Here is a 27,800-nt window from a genome sequence, read left to right on the forward strand (position 1 = left end):
TCTGAGCCCCAGATCACTTTTAGCTATTCATTTGTGCATCCATTCATTCACTGAGCATCTAGCACACACGAAGGACCAGATGCAGGGCAGTGTGGTGAGCATGACATGCAACTTGGCCTCATGGAGCCTACCCTGTTGCTCTAAGCTCCTCTAGCACCCTCTGCTTCCCCTTTTCTCTCATTTCCCAGGTAAATACTGGCTTACTGTCACACTTCCTTGCTGGACGGTAAGTTTCATGAAGGCAGGGACCGTGGTCTGTCATTGGAGGTGCCCAATAAACATTTGTTCAGATTAAACTGAAAAGCTCTTCCCCTCACCCAGCCTTCCTTCTTTCTCTTTTCTTTGAGTATAGTTGACACACTACCTTACATTAGTTTCAGGCGTACAACTTAGTGATTTGACAGGTTTATATGTTATGCTATGTTCACTATAAGCATAGCTACCATCTGTCCCCTTACATCACTATTACAATATCACTGACTGCATTCCTATGCTCTGCTTTTTATTCCTGTGACTTACTCCATAATTGGAGGCCTGTATCTCTCTTTCCCCTTCACCCATTTTGCTCACTCCCTCTCCCCTCCCCTCTGTCAGTCATCAGTTTGTTCTCTATAGTTATCATTCTGATTCTGCTTTTTGTTTGTACATTTTTTTAGATTCCATTTATGAGTGGAATCTTATGGTATTTGTCTTTCTCAGTCTGATTTATTTCACTTAGCTAATACCCTCTAGGTCTATCCATGTTGCTTCAAACGTATGATCTCATCCTTTTCTATGGCTGTATAATATTCCATTGTGTATATATGCCACATTTTCTTTATCCATTCATTTACTGATGGACATTTAGGTTACTCCTGTGCCTTGGCTATTGTAAATAATGCTTGCAATACACATAGGTAAGGATATACAATGGGGAAAAGACAGTCTTTTCAATAAATGGTGCCAGGAAAACTGGAGAGCTACATGTAAAAAAATAAAACTGGACTACATTTTTTTTTTTTTGAGAGCGAGAGAGAGAGTCGGGGGGAAGAGTAGGGGGCAGAGGAAGAGAGAGAATCTTAAGCAGGCTTCATGCCCAGTGCAGAGCCCAACACAGGGCTTGATCTCACAACCCTGAGATCATGATCTAAGCCAAAATCAAGAGTCGGATGCTTAACCGACTGAGCCACCCAGGTGCCCCCAAACTGGACTACTTTCTAACAGCATATACAAAAATGAATTCAAAATGGATTAAAGACCTAAATGTGAGACCTGAAACCATAAAAATCCTAGAAGAGAACACAGGCAGGCAGTAATTTCTCTGACATCAGCCGTAGCAACATATTTCTAGACACATCTCCTAAGGCAAGGGAAACAAAAGCAAAAATAAACTAGTGGGACTACATCAAAATAAAAAGCTTTTGCAGAACAAAGGAAACCATCAGTGAAACAAAAAGACAACCTACTAAATAGGAGAGGATACTTGCAAATGCTCTATCTGATAAAAAGTTAATACCTAAAGTATATAAGGAACTTATGTAACTCAACACCAAAAAACCAAATTATCCAATTTTTAAAAACGGGCAAAGCACTTAAATAGACACTCTTCCAAAGAAGACATACAGATGGCCAACAGACACATGAAAAGATGCTCAACATCACTGATCAAGCCTTCTTTCAAAAATTGTCTCCACAGTCCTCTCTCTGCTGTTTTTCCTGATCTGCTCCAACTCCCCCCACAGTCAGAATTGAGCTCTGCCTTCCATGAGCCACAGCCCCTACCCCATAAAGACTTCTAACTTAGCACTTGGGATCCTTTAGTCTATGTTGCTTACAAACTAGCTCCTCCTACCAAACTATGAGCCTCTCCTTTTGGCCTTTAATCTCTGTACTTCCTATTAGTAATATTTGGCAAATTAATGAAGTTGATTTTGTTTTCACTTAAGCTTACTTCCCAATGTTTTTGCCCAAACTTCCTTGTGGCTTTAATGAAATCTCCTTAAGACTCTTCAATTTCTCCAGAGTAGAAAAATATCATAATTTAATTTCATACACTATGGACTATGCACAACGTAGGATTCAGAGGAAAAAATGTTTATCAAGAGTCTGAATGAAATCCTCAGAGAGAAGGCAAAACATGCCTTGATGAACTGTCCACTGCATTCGGACCCAGGGCTTGGCACTGAGGTCTTAGCTCCAACTTAAACAATCATCCTGGGCATGCCAGTCACCCAGCCTTTTTGCCTCCCAGTTCTATCATTTATAAACTGAACAAAAGACATGCTTTGTGATCGACAGTAAGTCTTGACAGCAAGTAGGATGCTACTTAATGAATTAAACAGCATCTTTGAAATTCATTTAAAAAAAATGAAATCAGACAGCCTCTTGATAGAAAGAGGTGTCAGGAAAAGAGATGGTTACACTTTACAAAATACACAAAGGGAAGTATTCTTGACAAACTCTGCCCAGGCCATTGTGCCACTCACACAGTAGGCCTTCAGGGAATATTTCCTGGGCGAAAGAAACAAAACAATCTGTAAGTATTTCATTTAAATTGGCAGGCATGAGAAGCACCAATCTGCTCCCACAGAGAACCATCAGTGACTCATGCATTGCATGTCCCTCCTGGAAGCCAGTTTCCCCGCTTTGCCATGCTGAAGCCTGTGCCAAATGTCTCCCATAGGTAAACAGTTCTGTTACTATTGCTCACACAGCCTCACATACACTCAGGGAGATCGTTCTACCGCACGTACTCATGACCGTTAAATGCACAGTTCGTAGTTGTATATAAGCTCTGTTCTATCACCTTGACACCCAACTTGTCACCAAGCCAGAGAGGTTAAAATTCACTTCTAAGCAATACTGTGGTTACGTAAACTTCCTAGAAATTTAAGATCACATTCTACCTAGCAGCTGAGTCTTCCCTGGAGTAGCTTATACATTTTTTCAGCCACATACTCTTAGTATGCATGTAGACATGGGGAGGAAATAAAAATATATGAATTGCGTCACCAGCTTAATTTTCTCTTTAGTGGATTGGATGTGTGTATGTGGAATGAGGACCCTAGAAAGCCCACACTATTCCCTCTGTTGCTTATTGGAAACAATGCTCATTCTAAGCAATAAAAGGAATGGTTAATGAAGTTTATGTATCATTGGAGCAGATAATTTTACAAGGCTGTGTTCTTAAGGCTCCAGAATTAAGGATTTGACTGTGGGAGCAGGGAGTCTTGGGGGCAGGACACCCCAGATAACCTCACCCACATGCATTCCTCCAACAATGCTTTTCTGTATGTAAACAGAAAATAGAAAGGAGTATATGGTTTTTGTCCTTAGTATTAAATAGCTGCCTTTTCCTCAGCACACTCTTAAATTTCTGCACAATGCACAGCCTTCAGCACCCCAAGGAGCATAAACAAAGGATATCAGGCAAGTTCACCTACTCCCACATCACAGAACAATGCTTGTTGTTAACTAAGCAATTCCCAGGGCAAATGTATGATGTGTGGAGCCCAGAGTAAGTACTCAGGTTGGGTCCTTGGAATCTGAGGTCAGAAGCACGTGGTGCCCGCTCAGTCCCCAGGGCTTTTAGAAAACATGAGAATGTGACCTAAAGTTTGTGCTTGCATCTACACCAAAGACTACTTAGGCATTGAGAGAAATTAAAGCACATTAAAGCCTCAAAACAGCTTATTGTTCATGCTCCAAGATTTAACCTTTTCCTTCTTATTTGCTGCTATGCTTTTCTTCTTATGAGTACTTAGGAATGTCTGCTGAATCACCTAAGATAAATCAAATATATACATAACGTGTGTATGTATAAAATAATCCTGCTAGAGCAGCAAATTATATAGATTTAAAAATTTGAAATTTGAAAAGTCCATTGCCATTTCCTAAATAGAATTATGACTCTTAACCTTTCCCTGGATTCTCAGACCCTGGGTTATATCACAAGACAGAATTTATAATCGGTACTTAATTTGTCCCCAAATATCTGTAACTATAAGCACTTAAAATACAAATGCAAACAAGTGCATGAAAAGATTTCTTTCCTCCTGACTTTTCAGGGAATATTTTGGCTACAGTCACACCCCATAGGTTTATATGATGCTTATTAACATGTAATGGAACTTGGGGGAACAGTTTCTCCCCCTTGTTGTCTGGCTCATGTATAAAAGTGAAATAGGTTACTGTTTCCATTTTTATGAGTATACTATTATTAAGTCATTAAAATAATGAAATAATTAAATTTACTCTTTAATGTTTTTTTTTAATTTATTTATTCATGAGAGTCAGAGAGACACAGAGAGAGAGAGAGGCAGAGGCAGAGGGAGAAGCGGGCTCCCCGCCTAGCAGGGAGCCTGATGCGGGACTCGATCCCAGGACCCTGGGATCATGACCTGAGCCGAAGGCAGACGTTTAACCATCTGAGCCACCCAGGTGCCCCTAAATTTACTCTTTAATAATTACCTATAAAATAATAGAATTGAACCAGGAAAGACAGAAAAAGGAAAAACTATATATGTATACATGCACAATATTTGCATAACTTTAAAGCCATTTGGAAATACCTGAATGCATGAGGTAATTATTTCATAGTATGAGAGTTAGTGTAAGGTAAATACAGCCATATGTCTCGGGCTGAATGAAACTGGTGGGTCACCAAAGTTGTTCGGTCCTTTCTCGTACCATAGGCAATGCTAGTGCTAGTCTGTTATTCTAATTGACTTTACGTGAAGCCAACTGGCTAACCCAGGGTCTCTAAAGAATTATTAAATATCTACGTTGTCAGGAAAATTATGTGCTACCAAATTTCCAGTGAGCTTTTGATATTCTAAAAGTTCCTTGGACAGACTTTAAAATAAGTGGTAAAGTTTAAAAAGGGGGAAAAACACGGAAAAAAAGATTTATGAAGAAGAAAGACCAACACCATGGGCACAGTGTAGTCCCACAAACACTCCTACCAACTCTGCTTTGAAACAGAGATTTGAAACTTGCAAAAAGGCTGCTTTGAAAAAAAAGAACCACCAAGTTAGGACATTCTGGGTTAGATGACAGGGACTGATAAAATCCATAGTCTTCCATTCTCACACAAATGCAACAGAACATACATGCCTACTCTCCCGTGCCTCTCCTGGTCTGTTTGCTAAGGAGGAAATGCCTGCCACACACCCACCAGTGGAGAATCATCGAAAAAGTAGAGATTAGTGACAGTCAAACAACAAAAAATAGCTCCCTACCCATTGCCTCCCACTGAATGAACTTTGGACATATCGGCAAACTCTTCTTTCCTCTTACTGCTGCTGGTGTACTGCTCACTGTAGAGCTTGAGGGACATCTGCTCAACAGCATCTCTTTGTGCTTCCAGGTAGCATAGTTGAACCTCAGCCTGGAGAGAGAAACAAAGAGGAACTGCTGTTAATCCAGAAGGAATGCATTTCAAGTGATGTGTAACAACTCAAAGAATGGGAATTGTTCACATCATTATACTGCTCCTTTTTGGGTTGGATTTAATGGGATCAGCTGGGCATAGTACAGAATTATATTTTAGATTTGAATCTTATAAGTTCCTCCTTAAAATACGACCTGAATAAATGAACTCTCAGAAGACTCAGTAAATATCACCAAATATCCCTGAGATCATAATACTGTATGATGAGATTTTACATAAAAATTTTGTGAAATTCCTTAATAATATTCTTCCTCATATTGCCACATATGTAACATTTATTTTTTAAAGATCTCCCTCCTACCCATACATTTGCATGGACACATATTCTGAACGTTTCTCATTATCTTCCCTGAGAAGAATAAAAAAAGCCTAGTACCAATTGTAATAGATCTTTAGTAGTGACAACAGACTTCCTTTATTCCTGTATTATTATCTTAATTTTAAAACAGAAGGAATACTGATTTTGCTTACATGTTGGCTTGAATTGTTACACCTTTTAGAGTTAGTTGGGGCTTACTGTAGTAAAGAGAGGTAGTAAGTTCACCATGCTGTTTTCTATCAAACCAAGGCCAAAAGAATGCTGAATGATATTTGGCATGGAAATGTATTGAATAAATGCTTTATTTATTGCAGCTGTTGTGATCCCTGTGGCTTTAGGGTTCCCCAGAACACCAGATGAGACCAGGAATGCTTGCCCATGGTAACAGGGAGGGAGAAATGCTGAGTTCGTATGCACTGTGGAGCAAAAGAACTCTTCTTTCTTTTGGCCCTACTTCACTAAATCCAAGCACGTCTGTTCACATTTCTGATAAGACTTAAAACTGCTACTTCTTTCTAATTTAATTGCATATTGTGTTAAAAGCAGTTCTGGGTCAGCTGTTGGGTAGTTGCCAGAATTCTATAATGTTGAAGAAAAGCCAAGTCAGACATGACCTTCTGCTTTTTGTGAGCCACCCAAGGCCTTTTGCCTCATCTCTGGCTTTATAGACTTGACCATGGAAGAAAAAACCCCCCCAAAAAACAGTGTTATAAAGTGGCAGCTGCTTAAAAGAGCAAATCAGGACTCTGTAAATGAAAAGGGTGATTTATGAAATGTATGATCTCAAGCCATTCTGGAGTTCCTATGTTGTTGCCTTCTACAAGCAGCTAATTATGAATTCTGTAGACTATGGAGGAAGAACTTCCAAAAAATGTGAAAATTACTATATTCTTATCATTGAAGTTTCAGAAATCAGTTAAAAACTGTAATCTGTGTTTGGTTTATGTGAATTTTTCTTGCCCAAACTAATTAGTAACACATAGTCAAAGAACTGAAAAACAATAATCCTCCCAAATGCCAACCCTTTTCTACCTTTCCCCTCAAGACTGTATGGATAATGTGGAGATCATCCCACATCAAGTATTCTATTGAAAACCCCATTTGAATAGTGTATCTCCACCATTTGGTGCCAAAAGCCATGTTTGATCCCTAGAGGTTCTCATTAATTTTTAACCAACCTAAGGCAACAAGCTGGACCACTCCTTGTTCTGGATAATGATCTCACAAACGTGTGCCACTGGTCACAAGAAGAGTCATCAAGAGTGAGGTCAACTTAATGTAGACATCACTACGAGGGAAAAATAATTGGAACTCATCCCTTTGAGATCCTAGGCTGTTTCTGTGTACAAAAGGACACACCTCTCATATGACAGGGATTCATGGAAAAGAGTCCAGAGAACAATGCTGAGAGCAACTTGAAAGATAGTTAGTCACCTTATGAAAATGATTGAAATGTTTCAATGTAAGACTTTTATTGCACAATATCTCAAGGCATTTGACATAGGAAACTTCCCTGCACTAACAAAGAGATGAATTAGATGGCCCAAGTCTTTCCTCTCCATCTCGATTTCTCTCTCTGCTTTCAGTGATTCATTCTTAAATGTGATGATAAAAATAGAACCAAAGTAGCTCCTTCTGCTAAGGTTGAATGGCTTTGCCAGTCTAAATCTCTCTGCAGACTGGTTAAATTTTTCTCATACATTATATCTTAGTCTGATGATAAATTTTTAGGAGGAAGATTTGAAGAAAATACACTTCTTTAAAAAATAGTAATACTGGATCTCTGACTAAAAGGATTTTATTTATTAGCACTTATGATAGTAGTGGACATTTCTGGACTATATTTTACAAATAGTAGCTCAGTTGATTAAATAACATTCCTGCTGTGTTATCAGCAGAATTGGCAACTTACTCATTAAGGAAAATAAAAAGGAATAAAAAAGAATAGATTCAGTGACAGATCAGTCTGTTACTTCCTGGTCAGAGAGGCCCAGGGTGCCATCAATGGGAGTAGGTGTATAAAAAGAGCACTGTGGATGAGTGAAACAGATGAGCTGGATTTGAGTCTTTTGGTTCAAGGGACTGTTGGAATACTAAAATGAGATGTTCAGTAAGCAAGTGGAAATATTAAGCCCGATATATAAACCTAGAAGCAACAGTTGACATTAGGAGATGAAATGAGAATGCCATGGGAGAGCGTAAATGATGACAGAAAGAGGATCAGCTCTCACTTATTCTACTCGAGGTCTGCATTACCCCTTGGCTGACCTAATGTGATGGATTCTCTACCATTCTCCCTCTTTCCTTCTCCACCATCCCCAAATCTGTTTTACAGATGCTTCATTGATTGATTTCTGAATCATAGCTGAGATCACTGGTTATTGTGGCTTCAGGGCTTAATTCTGGACTGCTTTTCTTTATTTATACTATTTTCCATGGCTTTCAATACAGTCTATGTAGTAATGGCTTCCAATCTTCTCCTCTGAGCTCCATGCTTACATATGTAACCTAACCACCTGACATTGCTACTTGGATTTATTTTAGGCAGAAGAATTCAAAACAGAACTCTCAATTCTCATCGTCACCACACCCCCCAGGACTTCCTGTACTTAGGTCTTTCCTTTCAAGCAAATGGCACCATGTGTTGCTCAGGTCAGAAAACTGAAAGCCATCCTTAACTCCTCCTTTTCTTATTTCCCACAGCCATTTACTCTAAATTTCATTGATTCCTCTCCCAAAATGTCTCTCCAGTCTGTCTGCCCAATCTGCATTCCTGCCAGCCTCGTCCAAGCCTTCATCCCCTTTCCCCTGCGGTACAACAATTATCTTCTAACGTGCGTCTCTCCTCATCCATTCCTGCCCCTCCAACCCTCCTTTACAGTGGCCACAGTGGTTTTTATAAAACATAAATTGGTTTCATACTGCATTCAGACAAAAATAAAAAAAACAAAACAAAACCCAAAAACTTCCATGCCCCAAGAGATTTGGTTCTTGCCTACCTCAGATGTCATTTTCTACTTGTCTCTGTCTTGATTCACCATACCCTGTAATCCCTGCCTATTTTCAGTTCTTTAAACAGCTCTTTCCTGTCTCAGGACCTTTGCACATATTATTCTCTTTCTCTGGAACATTCTCTTACTAATGTCTTCTCGTCTTTCAGCTCTCAGTTGACATTTTATCTCTCAGAGAGGCCTTCCCTCACCACCCTATCAAAGGTAGATTCACTCTATTTTTTTTCTTTTTTGGAACAGTGTTAATTTCCTTCCCCGAACATAACACAATTTAAAATTCTTGTATTTACTGGTTTATGCTTTTTCTGTCTCTGACTCCAGACTCCTAGCTCCATAATGAGGCTGTGTCTGTCTATCTCCTTTGCTATTTTGTATTCCCCACACCTTGGCAGTATCTGGAACATAAGAAGGGCTCAGGAAATAATTGTTGAGCAACTGAATTGTACATCCATACCTCCATCCATTTATTACTCATATGTTCATTGAGCCTTTATCATGTGTCAGGAACTGCACCAGGGACTGTGGGTACAAAGAAGAATAAAACAAGAAGGGACTACTTTTCCCAAGGGACTACAGTAGAGTGGAGGAAAGAGTTATGCCAATAGATAGCTACAAGTATGCCAAGTGAAATGAATGTGGGGGAGGATGGTAATTAAAAAAATAGTTGTCTGAAAGTAAGGAATGGGCAATAAAAGCTTGAGAGAGGTGGCATCTGAACCAGATCTGGGAGTATGGGTAGATTTTGTCAAGTGAAGAAGCAGATAGATATCTTTATAGGCAGAGTAACTTGTCTGTTCAAAGGCCTAGAGTCATGAAAGGATGCGGCATGTTCAGGGAATGGTGGCTGGAGCTTTGGGGCATTTGGATGAAGAGTCTAACAGTGAAGGGGATAGGCTGTAGAGGATGTCAGGTTAGGAAATTTGGATGCTATGTAACAACATGCCAGCAGAAGATGTCACTGTTTCTGTGATGACCTTCATCTATTTCCATCTCCCTTTTTCTGTCATGGCAAGAGACTCATCTGATGGGTTAGTCCAAATATGCTCATAATGCTCCTACCTCCTGATATACTTTGAGAACACTGCATTGAGAAGGGAATCAAATTTCCATCAGGCCAGTGTCCCAAATAAATGCCTAAGAGGTTCTAGTAACTTATACCTCTAGTAAACCTTTAATATAATGTTATTGACTGAGTCCCCCCTCCCTCCCAATTCATACGTTGAAGTCCTAACCCTCAATATGACCATATTTCGAGATAGAGTCTTTAAGGAGGGAATTAAGATTAAATGACATCACAAGGGTGGGGCCCTAATCCAATAGGAATGGTGTCCTTATAAGATGAAGAGTATCACACAAAGAAAAGGCCATGTGAGTTCACATCGAGAAGGTGGACATCTCCAAGCCAAGGAGTGATGCCTCACCAGAAACCAAACCTGCCAACATCTTGATCTGGGATTTTCAGCCTCCTGAACTGTGAGAAATAAATTTCTGTTGTTTAAGCCACCCAGTCTGTGGTATTTTGTTATTGCCATCCTAGCAGACTAATACTCATAATAAAGTTAGAAACACTGCCTTCTCATCTGAGGTTGAGTATTATTCCTCCACTGCTTATGATTAATAGCATGCTTTCCCCTTTGTTTTATAAGCACCTAGAGCCTAAGTCACTAGGGATACTCCTCTTTAGATACAGACTACAAATTAATAACTTTATCAGAACATAAGACACAGTGTGCTAAAATATTTCATTTAAATTTGGCTTTGTATGTGATGATCCAAATTCAATAACCTTCTTTGGGGCCTGAATAATTACTCACCCATATACTTCCCCCTGATATGGTATCTAATAACAAAATAGCTAACCCGTGATAAATTTGGGGGGTTAAATTCCCTAACAATCTTGAGGGATTAAACACATAATTACTTTTATAATCACATATAGACATATCCCTTACCCTGGTCCTAAAAAGCACTAATTTATTTAAGAAATGTCAATTATTTCATCATCACTGCATGTTCCAGCCTCCTTTTCTGGGTAAAGTATCCTGAGAACATTAAAATTAATTTCACTCTTTCTTAACTCATGCTGTTAGAGGTCTGTCTTCTCATTCACACTGTACTTCATAGCTTCCCACTATAGCTACCTGCCTACTTGCATCTGGGTCCACATCCTCTTCCTTCCCCCCTGTTTCTGTGGAAACTTTCCACATTTCTATCTAAGACCAATTCCTTCACCTGTGCACCAGACCTCCTCTTATCTACATAAAGATGATCACTTCTGCAGTAAATTGCCCTTCTTTCCTGCATCAAGTTTTTTCTCTCCTCTGTATTATTCTCATCAGCACAAGCACATCAGCCAGAAAAATGCCGTTGCTTTTCCCTTGGTGAGGAAAAAAAAAAAAAAAAAGGATAGATAATAAATAATCCCTAGACATCAATTGACACTAATCTATCCTCTTGCCAAAGCCCCATACCTCTGTTCTCTGTTACAGCAAAATCACTTTTACATACACTCTCTATATTCACCATGTCCAATTCCTCTCTCATTTTCTCTTGAACACACTCCAGTCAGGCTTTTGTCCACATTCCCCATGCCAATGGTCAGCCGTCAGTCCTCAACCTATCCTGACCTGCTCCAGCAGGGCTAGCAGGCATGCTCTAGGAGCACTTGACCCTGTGTGCAAGACAGCTCAGGCCCTAACCTCCCTCAGGTCTCCACAGAAATGTCATCTCCTCTTTCAGGTCTTCTCTGATCTCCTGCTTAAAAATTCAACTCACACCCGCCTCCCCCTGCAATCCTTATACTCCTTCATACATATTTGCTGTATCTAACCAAAACGTGTTACTTATTTTGTATTGTTCATCTTCCCCCAGTGGATTAGAAGCCTCATGAGGGCAGGGACGTTTGTCTATGTGTGTGTTGCTGTATCAAGAGCACCCAGCACAGTACAGGGTATAGGACAATCACTCTATAAAAATTGGTTGAATAAATCCTACTGAGTTTGAAAATCTGAAATGGCTTAAAACGTACAGAGACATAAAACAGATTGCTTGAAGGCTGCGGCAGCCGCAGCTTGATTTCTGAAACTCTGGGCTTTATTCTCACTTAGAAAGGAGGCTATTTTTTTCTTGGACAAAAGAAAATTATTGAAATATGTATCTTGTTTTCTTTTCTCTAGGAAAAAAAGAGGAGAAAATCTTCTTTAATTCAAGAATCACTTGATAATGTTTTATTCAGCTAACAGAGTGATCTTATATGTCATATATTACATTAGAAACTAACCAGGACAGTCACACACATATAGAATGAAAACTTTAGCTATTGTCTTCATGTGGTAATCTTCACAATGCGTTTCAAAACAAGTTTTAAGTCTTCTGGGTAGGAACTTGTTTTAGCTTAATAAAATCTGATTTCTCATTAAAAAAAAAAGAGGAGTAATTTAAGCTTTTGGAGGAGACATGAACAATGCCATAGTTTGTTTCTGGAAGAGTCCACAGTTAGGAAAATCCTTTATACAATGAGGGGGGTGAGAGAAAGAGAAGACTGTATTTTTCTGGTAATAACTTTGTCATTTGGAAATATATTCCTACTTTTACTACACAGACTTCTCTTAACCTTCGATGTAGTATCTTTAAGCACACTTCTTTTTCTCTTCCTTATATATTTACTATGACTTCTCTCCCCGCACCCCGCCCCCCGCCTTGTATCCCACTCATGCAACTGGCCCAGATTGCCCCTTCTTCTGGAAGCACCTACAGGTCTCAAGACCCCATGGGTCCTGACAAGGAGTTCCAGGGTTGGTGAGAATCTACATTTGTGAATCTCCATGATTTTGTTTGGTAGAGCTCCCCATACTCCTGGATTTAGAGCTATCACCTTTACAGTGCTACTGTTTTTTTCTCCCCCCGCTCAAGATCCTGGTTGTTTGGTACATTTTTGCCTTTGTCATCATAGTAGGTGGTTCATAATTTCCTTTAATAACTCACCTTTGGGACTGAATTCAAAGTGCATCTCCTTTGAGGAGGGTTTGACATAACAGTATAGAAGAATCCTGAACTCACTTCCTCCCATGAACACAACAAATATACAGCTACATATGGAACAATTTCATCTGAAAAGGACCTGAAAGCTAACTGAGCAGCACTTCCACGGCAAAGGATAAAAGGGCCACATTGAGAGGGGTGGGATAGGCAGAGACACAGTCTAGAAAGAAATCTCATCTCAGGTGCCACTGATGAAGGAGAATTGGAAGGCAGGCAAGCAGGGACAGGAGGTCCCTGCCCTAAGAGGAAACCACCCTCACAAAGATTTTATACCACCCTGGAAGGAACCCTCCACCCTTTCCCATGTGATAGATAGATGACAACAACCTGATTAGATGATAGGCACAGGGAGGGTTAGTCAGATTAAAACAGCCTGCCCACAAATCCATAAAAACCTCTAAAGCCCATAAAACCTCTTGGGTTCCCTTCCTCCTCAGTAGCTTTGTACTATCACTTTGCTATTGTTCAGTAAACCTTGTTTTGCTGCCCACCACTGTGTCTGGTTTTCCTCTTCAATCTTCAAAGTGATGTGACCAAAAATAGCAGGCACCGATAGAGGAAAAACCCTGTAACACCATGACCTACAGTCAAGAGGGATCTCATAATATGAAGCTTATCCCCAAGGAGCAAGGGGTTTTGACACCCCAGCCATTGGGAACTGCAATGGAGACATGAGCCCCTAAAGTGTCTGGTCTTGAAAACCAATGGGACTTACTTCTAGGAGAACCATAGGGCTATAGCGAATGTAAAATCTACTCTTAAAGGGCCCATGGACAGACCCAGTAGCCTAGGGACCTAGCACAAAAGCAACAGTTTGAAAGGCACCTCAACCATAAGGGAAGGAAATTCATTTGTTAATATTAAAGTGTCTTCCAGAAAGGCAAGAAGCTGTTAGAATTCTCTCTGAGGACAAAAGCACTAGTGGGCACCATTTTTGCATTCTGTTTTTGTCTTATTGGTGTTGGCCCTGTGGAGGTACATTTTCATATCACCTCCTAGCCTGCTAGCTCTGGTGGGAGTGCCCACCCCCAGTAGCTGCAGCCATGGCCAGCCTGGCTGAACACACTGTCCCCACACACCACAGCCATGAGTCCTCAGGCACCATAGCAGGGCTGGCTGAGTGCTCTCCCCCATGTTTTCAAGTCTCACTCCACCCCACCATATCTGGTGGGAACATGAAACACACACAGGGGATGCTCCTTGAGCATCTGGCTCTGGTGGCCAAGGGGAATGTATTTCTGGTTCCCATACATCCGAAACAATTGAATAGATAGTCTTTGGCAGGCTACCACCCCCAGGGCACTACATAAACACAAGACTATAATATACCTTCAGTCTTCATGTAACAAAGGCCTATCTTCTTGTCCTGGAGCTTCAGGCCTGAGGGGCAGATTTTAGGTATGCCATATATCCAGAAGCTACAGAGGTACCCCCAGGGAACATGGGTGGGAAGATACAATAATTGCATCCTCCTTTGGTCTCACCAAAGCTTGCTGATACCTCCCAGAAAGGTGCTTATACACATATCTAAAGCCATGATACTTGCAACTGTTCCCCAAAGGATACCTCCAGATCTCCTGGTCTAGAAATCAGCAGAGTTTATGATTACAGACCCACAAGACTGTAGATATTTAAATATCTTAAAAGATGCTGCCTGAAGTTCTGGCTTACAATTCCCTAAAACTAGGCACTGTCTTAGATCCCTCCCTTTGGAACACTGAGAGGTTTTCACACACTCTTAATAGCAGAGAACTATCAACAACAAATCAGGCTACTTAGATAATCACAAAAGTCTGAGAAACAACTAAAAGCTAGAGCAAAATTGGACAATAAGTTCCATCACCTATACAGGGCCATTCCTTCAAGACTTGGAGAGGTGGCTGTTTCATCTAATACATAGAAACAAACACAGAGAGTCAAGCAAAATGAAGAGACACAGGAATATGTTCCAAATTAAAGACCAAGACAAACCTCAGAAAAAGACCTTAATGAAATGGAGATAAGTAATCTACCTGATAAAGAATTCAAAATAATGGTCATAAAAATGTTTAATGAACTTGGGAGAATAGATGAACACAATAAGAACTTCAACAGAGATAGAAAACATAAGAAAGTACCAAACAGAACTCACAGAGCTGAATAATACAATAGCTGAACTAAAAAATACACTAGACAAGTTCAACATCAGACTAGAAGAACTAGAAGAGAGGATCAGTGACCTGGAAGACAGGGCAGTGAAACTCACCCAAATAGAACTGAAAAAGAAAAAAAAAGAACTTTAAAAAGTGAAGATAGCTTAAGGGACCTGTGCGACAACATCAAAAGGAATAGCATCAGCATTATAGATGGAGAAGAGAGAGAGAGAAAAGGGGGTAGAGAAGTTATTTGAAGAAATAATGACTAAAAACTTCCCTAACTTAGAGAAGGAAATAGACATTCAGGTCCAGAAAGCATAGAGAGTTCCAAATCAGGTGAACCAAAAAGATTTACACCAAGAAAGACTGAAATTAAAAATGCCAAAGGTTAAAGATAGAGACAATACTTAAAAGCAAAAGGAGAAAAACAACTTGCTACATATAAGGGAGCCCCCATAAGGCTATCAGCTGATTTTTCAGCCAAAACTTTGCAGGCCAGAAGGGAGTGGCATGATATATTCAAATGGCAAAAGGAAAAAACTTCAAACCAAGAATACTGTACCTGGCAAAGCTATCATTCAGAGTTAAAGGAAAAATAAGGAGTTTTTCAGACAAGCAAAACTAAAGTAGTTTATTACCACTAGATTGGCCTAACAAGTAATAGTGAAGGGACTTCTTTAAGGTGAAAAGAAAAGGTACTAACTAGTAACAAGAAAACATGTGTAAGAAAAGCACTCACTGGCAAAAGCACATATATTGTAAAGGTAGTAGATTACCACTTAGAAAGCTATAAGAAGGTTAAAACACAAAAGTAGTAAAATTAATTATAACCATAATAATTAGTTAAGGGATACACAAAATAAAAAAATGTAAACTAGTATATCAAAAACAGAACACATTGGGGAGGGGAGTATAAATGTAGACTTGTCAGAATGTGCTTAAACTTAAGATACTATCAACTTAAAATAGACTGTTATATACATAGGATATTACATGTGAATCTCATGATATCCACAAAGCCAAAATCTACAATAGATACACAAAATATAATGAGAAAAGAATCTAAAGAAAACAAAGAAAATCACCAAACCACAATAGAAGAAAGGAACAGAGAGGAACTACAAAATCAACAAAATGGCAATACATACATACCTATTGATAATCATTTCAAATATAAGTGGATTAAATTTTCCAATGAAAAGACAAAGAGTAGTTGAATGAATAAAAAGAAAAAGATCAACCTACATGTTGCAATAAGACACTCACTTCAGATCTAAGGATACACACAGCAAGTAAAAAGCTGAAAAAATATATTCCCTGCAAATAGAAATAAAAAGAAAAATGGTGCCACTGTACCTATATCAGAAAAAAATAGATTTTAAGGCAAAGACTGTAATAAAAGGCAAAGAAGGCCATTATATAGTGACAAAGGGGTTAATCCAACAAGAGGATATAACATTTGTAAATTTTTATGCACCCAACATAGGAGCTCCTAAATATATAAAGCAAATATTAAAAGACCTAAAGAAAGAAACTGACAACAATAAGATAATAGTAGGGGACTTTTAATACCACTTACAGCAATGGACAGATCATCCAGACAGAAAATCAATATGGAAATATCAGCCTTAAATGACACATTAGACTAGATGGACTTAATAGATATATACAGAATATTCCATCCAAAAGTAGAATACACATGCTTTTCGAGTGTGCAAGAAACATTCTCCAGGATAGATCATATGTTAGGTCACAAAACAACTCTCAACAAATTTAAGAAAACTGAAATCGTATCAAGCACCTTTTCTGACCATAATGATATGAAAGTAGAAATTAATTACAGGAAGAAAACTAGAAAAATCACAAATATATAAAGATTAAGCAACATTCTACTGAACAACCAATGGGTCAACAAAAAAATCAAAGAAGTCAAAAAATACCCGGAGACAAATGAAAATGGAAATACAACATACCAAAATCTATGGGATGCAGCAAAAGCAGCTTTAAGAGGGAAGTTTATAGCAGTACAGTCCTACCTCAAGAAACAAACAAAAAGAATCTCAAAAAAACAATGTAACTCTACATCTAAAGGAACTAGAAGAAGAAGAACAATCAAAAATCGAAGTTAATAGAAGGAAGGAAATAATAAAGATCAGATTGGAAATGAATGAAATAGAGACTAAAAAGTCAGTAGAGAAGATCAGTGAAACTAAGAGATAGTTCTTGGAAAAGATAAACAAAAATGACAAACCTTAACTAGACTCACCAAGAAAAAGAGGGCTCAAATAAATAAAATCAGAAATGAAATAGGAAAAATTACATCTGATACTACAGAAACACAAAGAATTATAAGAGACTACTATAAACAACTATACAACAACAAATTGGACAACCTAGAAGGGATGGATGAATTCCTAGAAACATACAATTTTCCAAGACTGAATCATGAAAAAATAGAAAATCTGGATAGACCAATTACTAGAAAGGAGATTAACTCAGTAATCAAAACTTCCCAACAAATGAAAGTCTAGGACCAATGGGCTTCACTAATGAATTCTTCCAAACATTCAAAGAAGATTTAATACCTATTCTTCTCAAACTCTTCCAAAAAAGTTGAAGAGGATGGAAAGCTCCCAAAATCATTTTACAAGGCCAGCATTATCCTGATACCAAAACCAGATAAGGAAACCACACACAAAAAAGAAAATTATAGGCAAATATCCCCAATGAGCATTAATACAAAATCTTAAACAAAATATTAGCAAACTGAATTCAACAATACATTAAAAGGATCATACAAGATGATCAAGTGGGATTTATTCCAGGGATGCAAGATAGTTCAACATTCACAGATCAATCAATGTGATACGCCACATTAACAAAATGAAGGGTAATAATCATATGATCATCTCAACAGATATCAATAGGAAAAACATTTGACAAATTTAGCATCCATTTATGATAAAAATTTTCAACAAAGTGAGTATACAGGGAACACATCTCACTATAATAAAGGCCATATATGGCAAACCTATAGGTAACATCATAGTCAATGGATAAAAGCTGAAAGATTTCCTTCTAAGATCAGGAACACTATAAGGATGCCCAGTCTCCCCACTTTCATTCAATATAGTATTGGAAGTCCTAGCCACAGCAAGTAGGCAAAAAAAATAAACAAATAAAAAAAAAAATAGAAGGCATCCAAATTGAAAAGGAAGAAGTAAAACTCACAATTTGCAGATGACATAATACTAGATATAGAAAAGCCTAGAAACTTTACCAAAAAAAGTATTAGAACCAATAAATGAATTTAGTAAAGGCGCAGGATACACAGTCAATATACAAAAATATGTTGTGTTTCAACATATTAATAATGAACTGTAAGAAAGAGAAATTAAGAAAACAATCCCAGGGGCGCCTGGGTGGCTCAGTCGTTAAGCGTCTGCCTTCGGCTCAGGTCATGACCCCGGGGTCCCGGGATCGAGCCCTGCATCGGGCTCCCTGCTTGGCGGGAAGCCTGCTTCCCCCTCTGCCACTCCGCCTGCTTGTGTTCCCTCTCTCGCTGTGTCTCTCTCTTCAAATAAATAAATAAAATCTTTAAAAAAAAAAAAAGAAAAGAAAACAATCCCAGTTACAATTGTATCAAAAAGAATAAAATACCTAGGAATAAATTTAACCAAAGAGGTGAAAGAGGTGAACACTGTATGACACTGATAAAAGAAACTGAAGAAGATTACAAATAAAAATAATCAATCAATCCCTGGAGGTATCACACTTTCTGGTTTCAAACTATACAATAAAGTTACAGTAATCAAAACAGTATGGTACCAGCATTAAAACAGACACATAGATTAACAGAACAGAACAGAGAGCCCAGAAATAAACCCACACATATATGATCAATTAATTATTGACAAAGGAGGCAAGAATATACAATGGGGAAAAGACAGTCTCTTTAATAAATGGTATTGGGAAAACTGTAGTCACATGCAAAAGAATGAAAGTAGACCATTATTTTATAGTAGACCATTTATTTATAGTAGACCATTCACAAAAATTAACTCAAATGAATTAAAGACTTAAGTGTAAGACCTGAAGCCATAAAACTCTCAGAAGAAAACATAGGTGATAAGTTCCCTGACACTGGTCTTAGCAATTTGGGTCCTTTTTGTTTTTGTTTTTTGGATATAACTCCAAAGGCAAGGGAAAAAAGCAAAAATAAACAAATGGTCTACATCAAAATAAAAAGCTTCTGCATAGCCAAGAAAAGCAACAAATGAAAATGAGAAGGCAACCTACTGAATGGGAGAAGTTATTTTCAAATCGTATATCCAATATGGGGTTTAAATCCAAAATAGATAAAGAACTCATACAACTCAACAACAAAAACAAAAAACCCAATTAAAAAATGGTCAGAGGATCTGAACAGACATTTTCCCAAAGGGGACATACAGACAGCCAATAGTTATATGAAAAGATGTTCAACATCACTGATTATTAAGGAAATGTGAATCAAAGCCACAATGAGACATCAGCTTATACTTGTTAGGATGGACCAGACAAGAAATAACAAGTGTTAGAGAGGATGTGGAGAAAAGGGAACCCTCATACACTTGGTGAGAACTTAAACTGGTACAGCCATTATGGAAAACAGTATGGAGACATCTCAAAAAATTAATAATAAAACTACCATATGATCCAGCAATTCTGCTTCTGGGTATTTATCCAAAGAATACAAAAACACTTATTTGAAAAGATAACATGCATGACTGTGTTCACTGTAGCATTATTTACAACAGCCAAGATCTGGAAACAACCTAAGTGCTTATCAATAGGTGAATGGATAAAGATGATATGGAATATATATATACAACAGAATACTACTCAGCCATAAAAAATAATGAAATCTTGCCTCTTGAGACAACATGGATGGACCTTGAGGGTATTTTGCAAGGGAAATGAGTCAGACAGAAAAAGACATACTATATGATTTCACTTATATGTGGAATCTAAAGAACAAATGAACGAACAAAACAAAACAAAAGCAAACCCATAGATACAGAGAACAGCCTGGTGATTACCAGAGGGGAAGGGGAAAGGCAAGAGGTGAAATGGACAAAGGGGCACAACTTTGGATAGTAAGTAGACTTACGGTGGTGATCACTTTGTAGTATATACAAATATTAAAGTATAATGCTGTATACTTGAAACTTACCTAATGTTATATACCAATTTCACCTCAATTAAAGTGCATTTCCCTTGTGCAGAAATGAACTCTCTAAAGATATTTATTATTAGCTACATTCTGGCTAAACACAAATAACATTTGGCATTATAGCAGATGAGAATCTCACTTTGTTTTTCAGTCCTGTGTGCACGACTAAGTGGAATAGCAAAGCCTCCTTCTCCTACAGAATTGGAGCAGGGAGTCACAGGACTAAGGAACAATGTATTTTTTATAGTAAAACTGATCAAGGGCCTTCATTTATTCATTTGACAAATACATCTTGACAGGGTTATGTGTACGATATTGTGCAATTACAAATCTCGGTCAGACATGGTGCCTGCCTTCAGGGAACCTATAACTTAGAATTACAGAAAAATTACACTAAATAATAGGAGCTAAAATATTCACCTAAGGATAAAACTAATACTACACTTCAAAAATGTTGACAAAGAAACAGTAAGTTTGTTAGAATGCTCTTTTTATCATTGGATAAGAGGGTTATAAAAGTATTTAAAAATATAAATATTTTCCCATTGTTAAAAATTAAATATACATCAAATATTTAACAAGTGTCTCAAAGCTACTTCAATATTATACTCAGCAAAGACTACTGTATATACTAATCTTTGTACATTAGGATACAAAACTCCTATGACCATATTGGCAGCTCCAGAAAACCTAGCCTTAGGTTCCCAAGGTTTATTTATATTTACATTCATGGATACATGGATAATCAAATCAGACAACTGCAAAAGATAACTGATTTAAGTGAAAAATATTATATCTTTAAAACGTCATCTTTATTTCTACTGACTTGATGCTGTTTGCAAGTCATTAAAAACATTCACGATGGGGCACCTTGGTGGCTCAGTCAGTTAAGCATCTGCCTTTGGCTCAGGTCATGATCTCAGGGTCCTGGGACCGAGCCCCCGCAAGTCTGGCTCCCTGCTCAGTGGGGAGTCTGCTTCTCCCTCTTCCTTTGCCCCTCCCCCCACCCCGCTTGTGCTCTCTCTCCCTCTCTCTCAAATAAATAAAATCCTTTAAAAAAAAAAATTCATGATAATGTTTAGGAAATTGCATTTTAAAGCTATGTCCTTAATGATATTTGTTAAATGGTAAGCATTTAAACAAAGTGGAAAAATTAACATGAATGCTAATTTCATTATGTATTCTGCATTTGTTTGGGTGTAAAGAAAAATGTCTCCTTCCTCCATTTTAATGAAAGATGAGATGCTTACTAAAAACAACCACACCTTCACCCAACAAACCTAAACAACAAATATATCACACAACCGCATTTGTGGAGAGCCTTATCCACCACCATCCTCCTCTTTATAATGCAAGTAGTTAAAATCATTAAAAATTCGGCATTTTATGTCATCAGCTACAGTGGGAAGGGAGTGTGATACACTGTGTGGACTGCAGGGGATGATTAGAATTTCGATGTCTCTCCATTCCTGTTTCCTTAGCAAATCTCTGCACAATCACACAGGCATCAAGTCTGTGTCTATATTCTTGGGCTGCGCCCTTGTTCCCATCTTCCAAATTCCACTACAGCAAATCTTTATTTACTTTCTGTCAGAAACTAAAAATTAAAGATGTATAATGTGAAGATACAATCTTAGCTTCTCTTGCCCTGCAGGACGGGCAGTTCCTTCCCCAGTACAATTATGCTGGCAAATACTGCTATTAACTCTGTGATTACAACGTGCACTCCAGTTCCTTTGAAATTCTATAAAATAGTTGTCCTGAGATGGTGATAGAAAGGAAGGAATGAAGCAGGAACAACAAGAATTACTTTACATACGAATAATAACAATTTAGTTATCAAAACAGAACTGAACAAGTGTGTCTTTATACTGTTCTTTTAAAAATTTAGCCTCCTACGGTTCTAATAATCAGGGCCCGTGGCTCAGGAATGCACGGTAGCACTCAGTTCGGTGCCTATATCCTCATTTCAAAGAGAATCATTCAAACCGACATCTACCCTGTCAAGAATCTCGACTTTGAGCTGCTAATGTAGAATAAAAATCAATATAAATTTTGATCATTTGATGAATATTTACTTCTTTCTTTAGTGTTTGGGGATTTAGAATTGAAAAGTGCTGAATCAAGTCATTTTATTTTTTTGTGTTTGTGCCAACACCAATTTACTACCCTCCAGAAAGTTCCTGAACAAGATGTCTCAGGTGGCACGCATGTTGGTTTTTCCTGTCAATCATAACTGTATGTCAGTAGGGAACCATAATCATTTCCCTTTCATACTCTTAGTGTTCCAAAAAGGAATATTTTCATTACTTTCCTGGAAAAGGTAAACTTTCTCATTTAGACATACTATTGTAAGCCTGGGTGTCTGTTGTTTTTGGCATTCAGCTGAGCTTAAATTGATACGATCTATTAAAAGTTAAACACTTTATCTTAGGCTCCAAGGGTTGTGCACAATAAATAGAGTTTACAAATGTATTCCTCTATAAGCCACATTCAGTATCACCCCCAAGACAAAGAGCTTTTATAAAAGCTTCCATCTTCCTCCATATGTTTTCTGAAAAATAACAAGAAAATATCAACTGATTGCTCTAATCAGCAGAATGACTTCACAATAAAGATTTCCCACTTTTATTTATAAATGAAACAAAAATGCACTACAGACCAATGACTCTAAAAGAATGTGGCAATTAAAACGTGATTCCAGTGTAAGCCTACTTATATGAGTAGAGCAGCATGCCACCATTTTATTATGATACTTTGATACATATACAACAAAAGCTTACTATTCTTGCAGAATGTTTCCATTGTGATTTTTAAAAGAATGGTCTTTCCCAATTTGAAAAAGAGTAAACTAATTGCAAGTACCAAAAAGGTAAGCTAGTCTCATTTAAAAAAAATAAATAAAAAGGGTGCTGGCTTCGGCAGCACATATACTAAAAAGAAAAAAAGAAAAAAAGAAAAACTCCCATATGACATAATGGCAGAATATTCAATATTAAGGAAACATTTTTGATGGTTCCTTATAAATTAAATAAAAATGGCAGCAGCTGCCTCTCCCAAGGATGATATAGCCCTGGACAATCACTAGACATTATGTAGACAGATGTTTTAAATAAAATAAGTATTTAGATTGCTAGATACCTTGCTATATATGAAGGCAATTATAGGATGTCTTTGTTAAATTACATTTTTCATTTTTGTGAGGGGAAAAAAGAATTGTCCTGGAAACAGTACCGACAGGAAATGATCCTATATCTAAAACAGCTGGAGACTGTAACTAATATAAATTTACTTGAAAATAAAAATGCTGTGTGTCTCTGGAGACATGCAGTAACATGCCATAAAAACAGATGAGAATATAAAAGTATTTAAAAGGAGGGAAAATCCATTGTATCTAGATATCATATTGAGATGTGATTCACTGATAAATGAAAAATATTTAAAGATGAAGAAAAGAAAGAGAATTTTAAAACTTATAATAAATATTTTATTTAAAACCATATTTTTAGGGGAAAATCAAAATATTTTTCCAGGAAAAACCCTGTGTTTTTCAATATATTGGTTATTAATCAATTTATTAAAGTTATAATAAAAATGTAAAGGTAGATAATTGTGTTTAGTTAGGAAATTCTAATGGAAGCCAAGATGCTTACTCTGAGTAAGACAAGGACCCAAATATTGGATAAGAATATTCCATTACATTTCAAAGCCATATGTAACAGCCTCCACACAAAAGCTCCCACTATGGGGGCACCTGGGTGGCTCAGTCAGTTAAGCATCCAGCTCTTAGTTTCAGCTCAGGTCATGATCTCATGGGTTTTGGGACTGATCCCTGACTTGGCTCGCAGGAAGTCTGCGTGAAGATTCTCTTCCTCTGCCCCTCCCTCTACCCGCTCACATGCACATATGCTCTGGCGCTCTCTCTCAAATAAATAAATAAACCTTAAAAAAAGCTCCCATTATCTTTGCCCATCCCCCCATCCGCTTTTGTTAGCTATTGAATTGAAAGGATATCAATATATTAATTCATTGTAAATATTCACAGGCATTAACATCGTAACATGTTAGTCATCTCCAAGCTCATAGATTTCAATGTTCTTCATTTCTTTGCATAAATCTACAAGATAACTTTAAGAAAGTTAACTTTAAGATAACTGTAAGAAAAGCTATGGATGAAAATCTGTTTTCACAGCATGGGTGAGGAGAGCCTGAAAAAGACCTCCGAGTCTTGAACGTCACCTCCCTCATCTATGCCTAAGGCTTACCCTGGTTCTTTTCCTAGGGATCTGGGTATCAGGCAGGAAGAGATCATGTGAAGCTGGAATTTCCTATGGGGCCCCAATCTGCACAGCCAGGGAAGATCACAGAGCCTTAGAAGTTAGCTTATGCATGGCAACCAAAAGGGAGACCCAGTAGGAGGAAAGTGGAATGAGAAGAATAAAGACAGGGAAGAGCAAGGATAAAAAACAGGCATATATATGAGTATGAAAAATGGTAATCACAATAGTGCCCACAGAACCCGAAATGAAATGTTCTTAAATAAAATCTTAACTTCAATAAAATTATTTTGTAGGCTGAAGTTGCAATATCCTCAAAAATGAAACTCTAGAACTCAAACTAAAATTCAAAACATATTTGCTATAGACTGAATATTTGTGTCCCCCCCAAAATTCATATGTTGAAACCTGATCCTCAATGTGATGGTATTAGAAGGTGGGGGTCTTTGGCAGGTGATTAGGTCATGAGCTTTCATGAATGGGACTAGTGCCCTTATAAAGACTCCACAGAGCTCCCTTCCCCTGCTGCCATGTAAGGTCACAGTGAACCAGGAAGTGGATTCTCAACAGACACTGAATCCACCAGCATCTTGATCTTGGAACTTCCAGCCTCCAGAACTGTGAGAAATAAATGTCTGTTGTTTATAAGCCACCCAGTCTATGGTATTCTGTTATAGAAACCCAAACCAATTAAGATAATATCCAATAATTCTTCCCTCCTTTCTACAAGCTCCCCAAATATTAAGGAGCTACTGGGGTTATTTTCTGGTGAATCTAACACACACACACACACACACACACACACAGGCACAAAACTCTGTTACAGTAGTTCCCATACATTCATATCATCTTTATGACTACATAGATTGATCATCATCACTGCTGCTTAGAGCTCATAAAGGTTGGCTTGTTGCTTAGTTGTTCCTGAAAATGCTCACTAGTTCATTGCTATTATATCTGGAGGAGACTGAAAAAAAAATACAAATACATATTTTTTTCCTCTCCAATAACTTGATACGTACACATCAGGCATAGTGCTATTCTAAGTTAGGGATAGATGAAAAAAATTATATCCTCCTGCTTTCTTCTCACTTTTGCTTACCTCAATTATGTCTTTTCCTGCTCTTTATTTTAGGATCAGAGTGAAAAAATTAACTATTGTTATCTCCTAAGCCAAAAGACTAGTTATATAAGGATTCCTAAACATTGCTCTATCCACAGCAAATTTCTTTTTGTTTGTTTGTTTATATTGAGATATAATTGACATACAACATTATATTAGTTTCAGGCATACAACATAATGATTTGATATTTGTATATACTGAGAAATGATCACCACAATAAATTTAATTGACATCTGTCACCACACATAACTACAATTTTTTCCTTATGATTAGAACTTTTAAGATCTACTTTCTTAGCAACTTTCAAATATAAAACATAATATTATTAACTGTAGTCACCATGCTGTGCATGGTGTGCAAACTTTTTATTGAATTATAAAATACATATAGAAAAGTGCCCAAATTTTAAGTGTATAGTTTGATGAATTTTTATAAACTGCACACACCCATGAAACCAACACCCAATCAAGAACCAGACACGGCTAGAACCCCACAGCCCCAACACTCCCTTCCCCCCCACAGCTCCCGAAGGTAACCATGGTCTTAACCACTTACCACCACAGATTAGTTTTGCCTGTTTTTTGTATTTATGTAAGTGGAATCACACAGAATGTGCTCTTGTGTGCTTGGTGTTTTCACTCAAGATTCTCTCATTATGTTGTATGTAGCTGTAATTCATTAATTCTCATTGCATGAATAGATCACGATTCATCCTCTCAGCTGTTGTTGGACATTTGGGTTGATTCTATCTTTTGGTTATTGTAAGTAATGCTGCTCTGATAATTCTTACACATGCCTTTTGGGGAGAATATGCATGCATTTCTGTTGGGTATATATCCAAGAGTGAAAGAGCAAATTTCAATAAATTGCTCCATTATTATTTCATATTTCCATTATTCTGTATTTCCCCCTTGTATTGACAACATAATGGGAGGTGTTAGATACTATGCTCAAAATCTGTTTAAGGGAAAGATCTGACCTCTGCCTCAACTGGTGTATTGCAGACATATCTCCCCTTGAATACCAGAGTCTTCAGGGGCCTGTCTTATCTAGTCTTGACTATCCATCACTCCTGAGCTGCTCTCGTCCTTGCCCACTTATTCTAGCTATGCTAGGCTTCTTTGAATTCCTTGAATGAGCCTAGTGTCTTCTCACCATGAACACACCATTCCCTCTGCCTAGAATGTTCCTCCTTTCTTTTTCATATGGCTGTCGCCTTCATATCTCCTTTAGGTCTCAGTTTAAATGTACTTCCTTTCCTGATCATCTCATCTAAATCAAGTGCCTCCTATTATTCTTTCTCTCAGGTCTTATTTATTTTCTCCCTAATATTACTATATCTTAAAATTATATTTATTTGGCTGAATAACTTCTTTTTGCTTATTTGCACTCTTGCTTTTTCTGATCCATATCCCACTGAAATGTAAATTCCACAAAGGCAGTGACCTCATTGTTTTTATTCATAATTGTATACCCAATGCCCAGGAAATTGTATACTGAACGAATGAGTGAATGAATGGGTTGTTGAGCGTAGGTTCATGAACAATCTCAGTAGGAGGCCTGAAAAAGAGGTGATGTCCTAGTAGGAAACAGAGATCTTTGGCAAGTGCTGGCAAATACCTGAAGTTGCCAATCTGAGAGGTAAGATATGAATGGTGGCATTCAAAAGATTTTCTGAGCTGTGGCAGGATAAATACCCTGAAAAGGGATGCTTTGACTAACGTCTCCTGAGATTCCTTCAGCTTAAGACATAGATTGGGATTGTCTATGAATTTCAAACAGGAAAATTTCTGGTGGCTTAATAGCTCCATGCTACACATTTTAATTTGAAGTGATGACGTTTAATTTTAGCAGGTCTCTATGACACTTTCACCCTGGAGATAAAAGACTCAGTTGAGCTCAGACATGGGGAAAAAATATCACATTCCAGGCCACAGTGAGAAGCAGAATTTTCAAAGTCATGGGAGGGAAGAATAGTTGAACAACATATAACAGGATAGGAAAGTTCAAATCACAAGGAACCAAGAGAAAATGAAAATGCTTAATAAATGGTCAAACTTGCTAAGATGAGTTTACAAATCCAAAACCCATCTAATTAGGCTGTCAATTATCAAAGGGAAGAGGGATGGAGCAATTTACCTCTTGAAGTGCCAAGAATTTTTTTTTGAATTTCATTTCTTTCATTTAGGATGGAAGTCTGAAGTATTTCATATCCAGAACAGATTCTGTGGATGACTGTCAAGATAT

General features: G+C 37.7%; 1 protein-coding gene across 4 annotated transcripts in view; it reads right to left on the reverse strand.

Annotated features, from left to right (window-relative positions):
* AKAP6 (A-kinase anchoring protein 6) overlaps positions 1-27,800 on the reverse strand; it is a 462,110-nt gene that overhangs the window by 130,951 nt on the left and 303,359 nt on the right. For all 4 annotated transcript variants that reach the window (XR_014148538.1, XM_081830653.1, XM_081830651.1 and 1 more), the window contains one exon: positions 5,220-5,368. Coding sequence is in view for 3 of the 4 variants with exons in the window: in XM_081830653.1 (XP_081686779.1) it covers positions 5,220-5,368 (149 nt within the window). In the remaining variant the exon portion in view is untranslated. The remainder of the gene's footprint in view (positions 1-5,219; positions 5,369-27,800) is intronic.

Source organism: Leptonychotes weddellii, chromosome 9 (assembly GCF_054177405.1).
Source record: "Leptonychotes weddellii isolate Sample4059 chromosome 9, ASM5417740v2, whole genome shotgun sequence".
NCBI classification, from domain to species: Eukaryota; Metazoa; Chordata; class Mammalia; order Carnivora; family Phocidae; genus Leptonychotes; species Leptonychotes weddellii.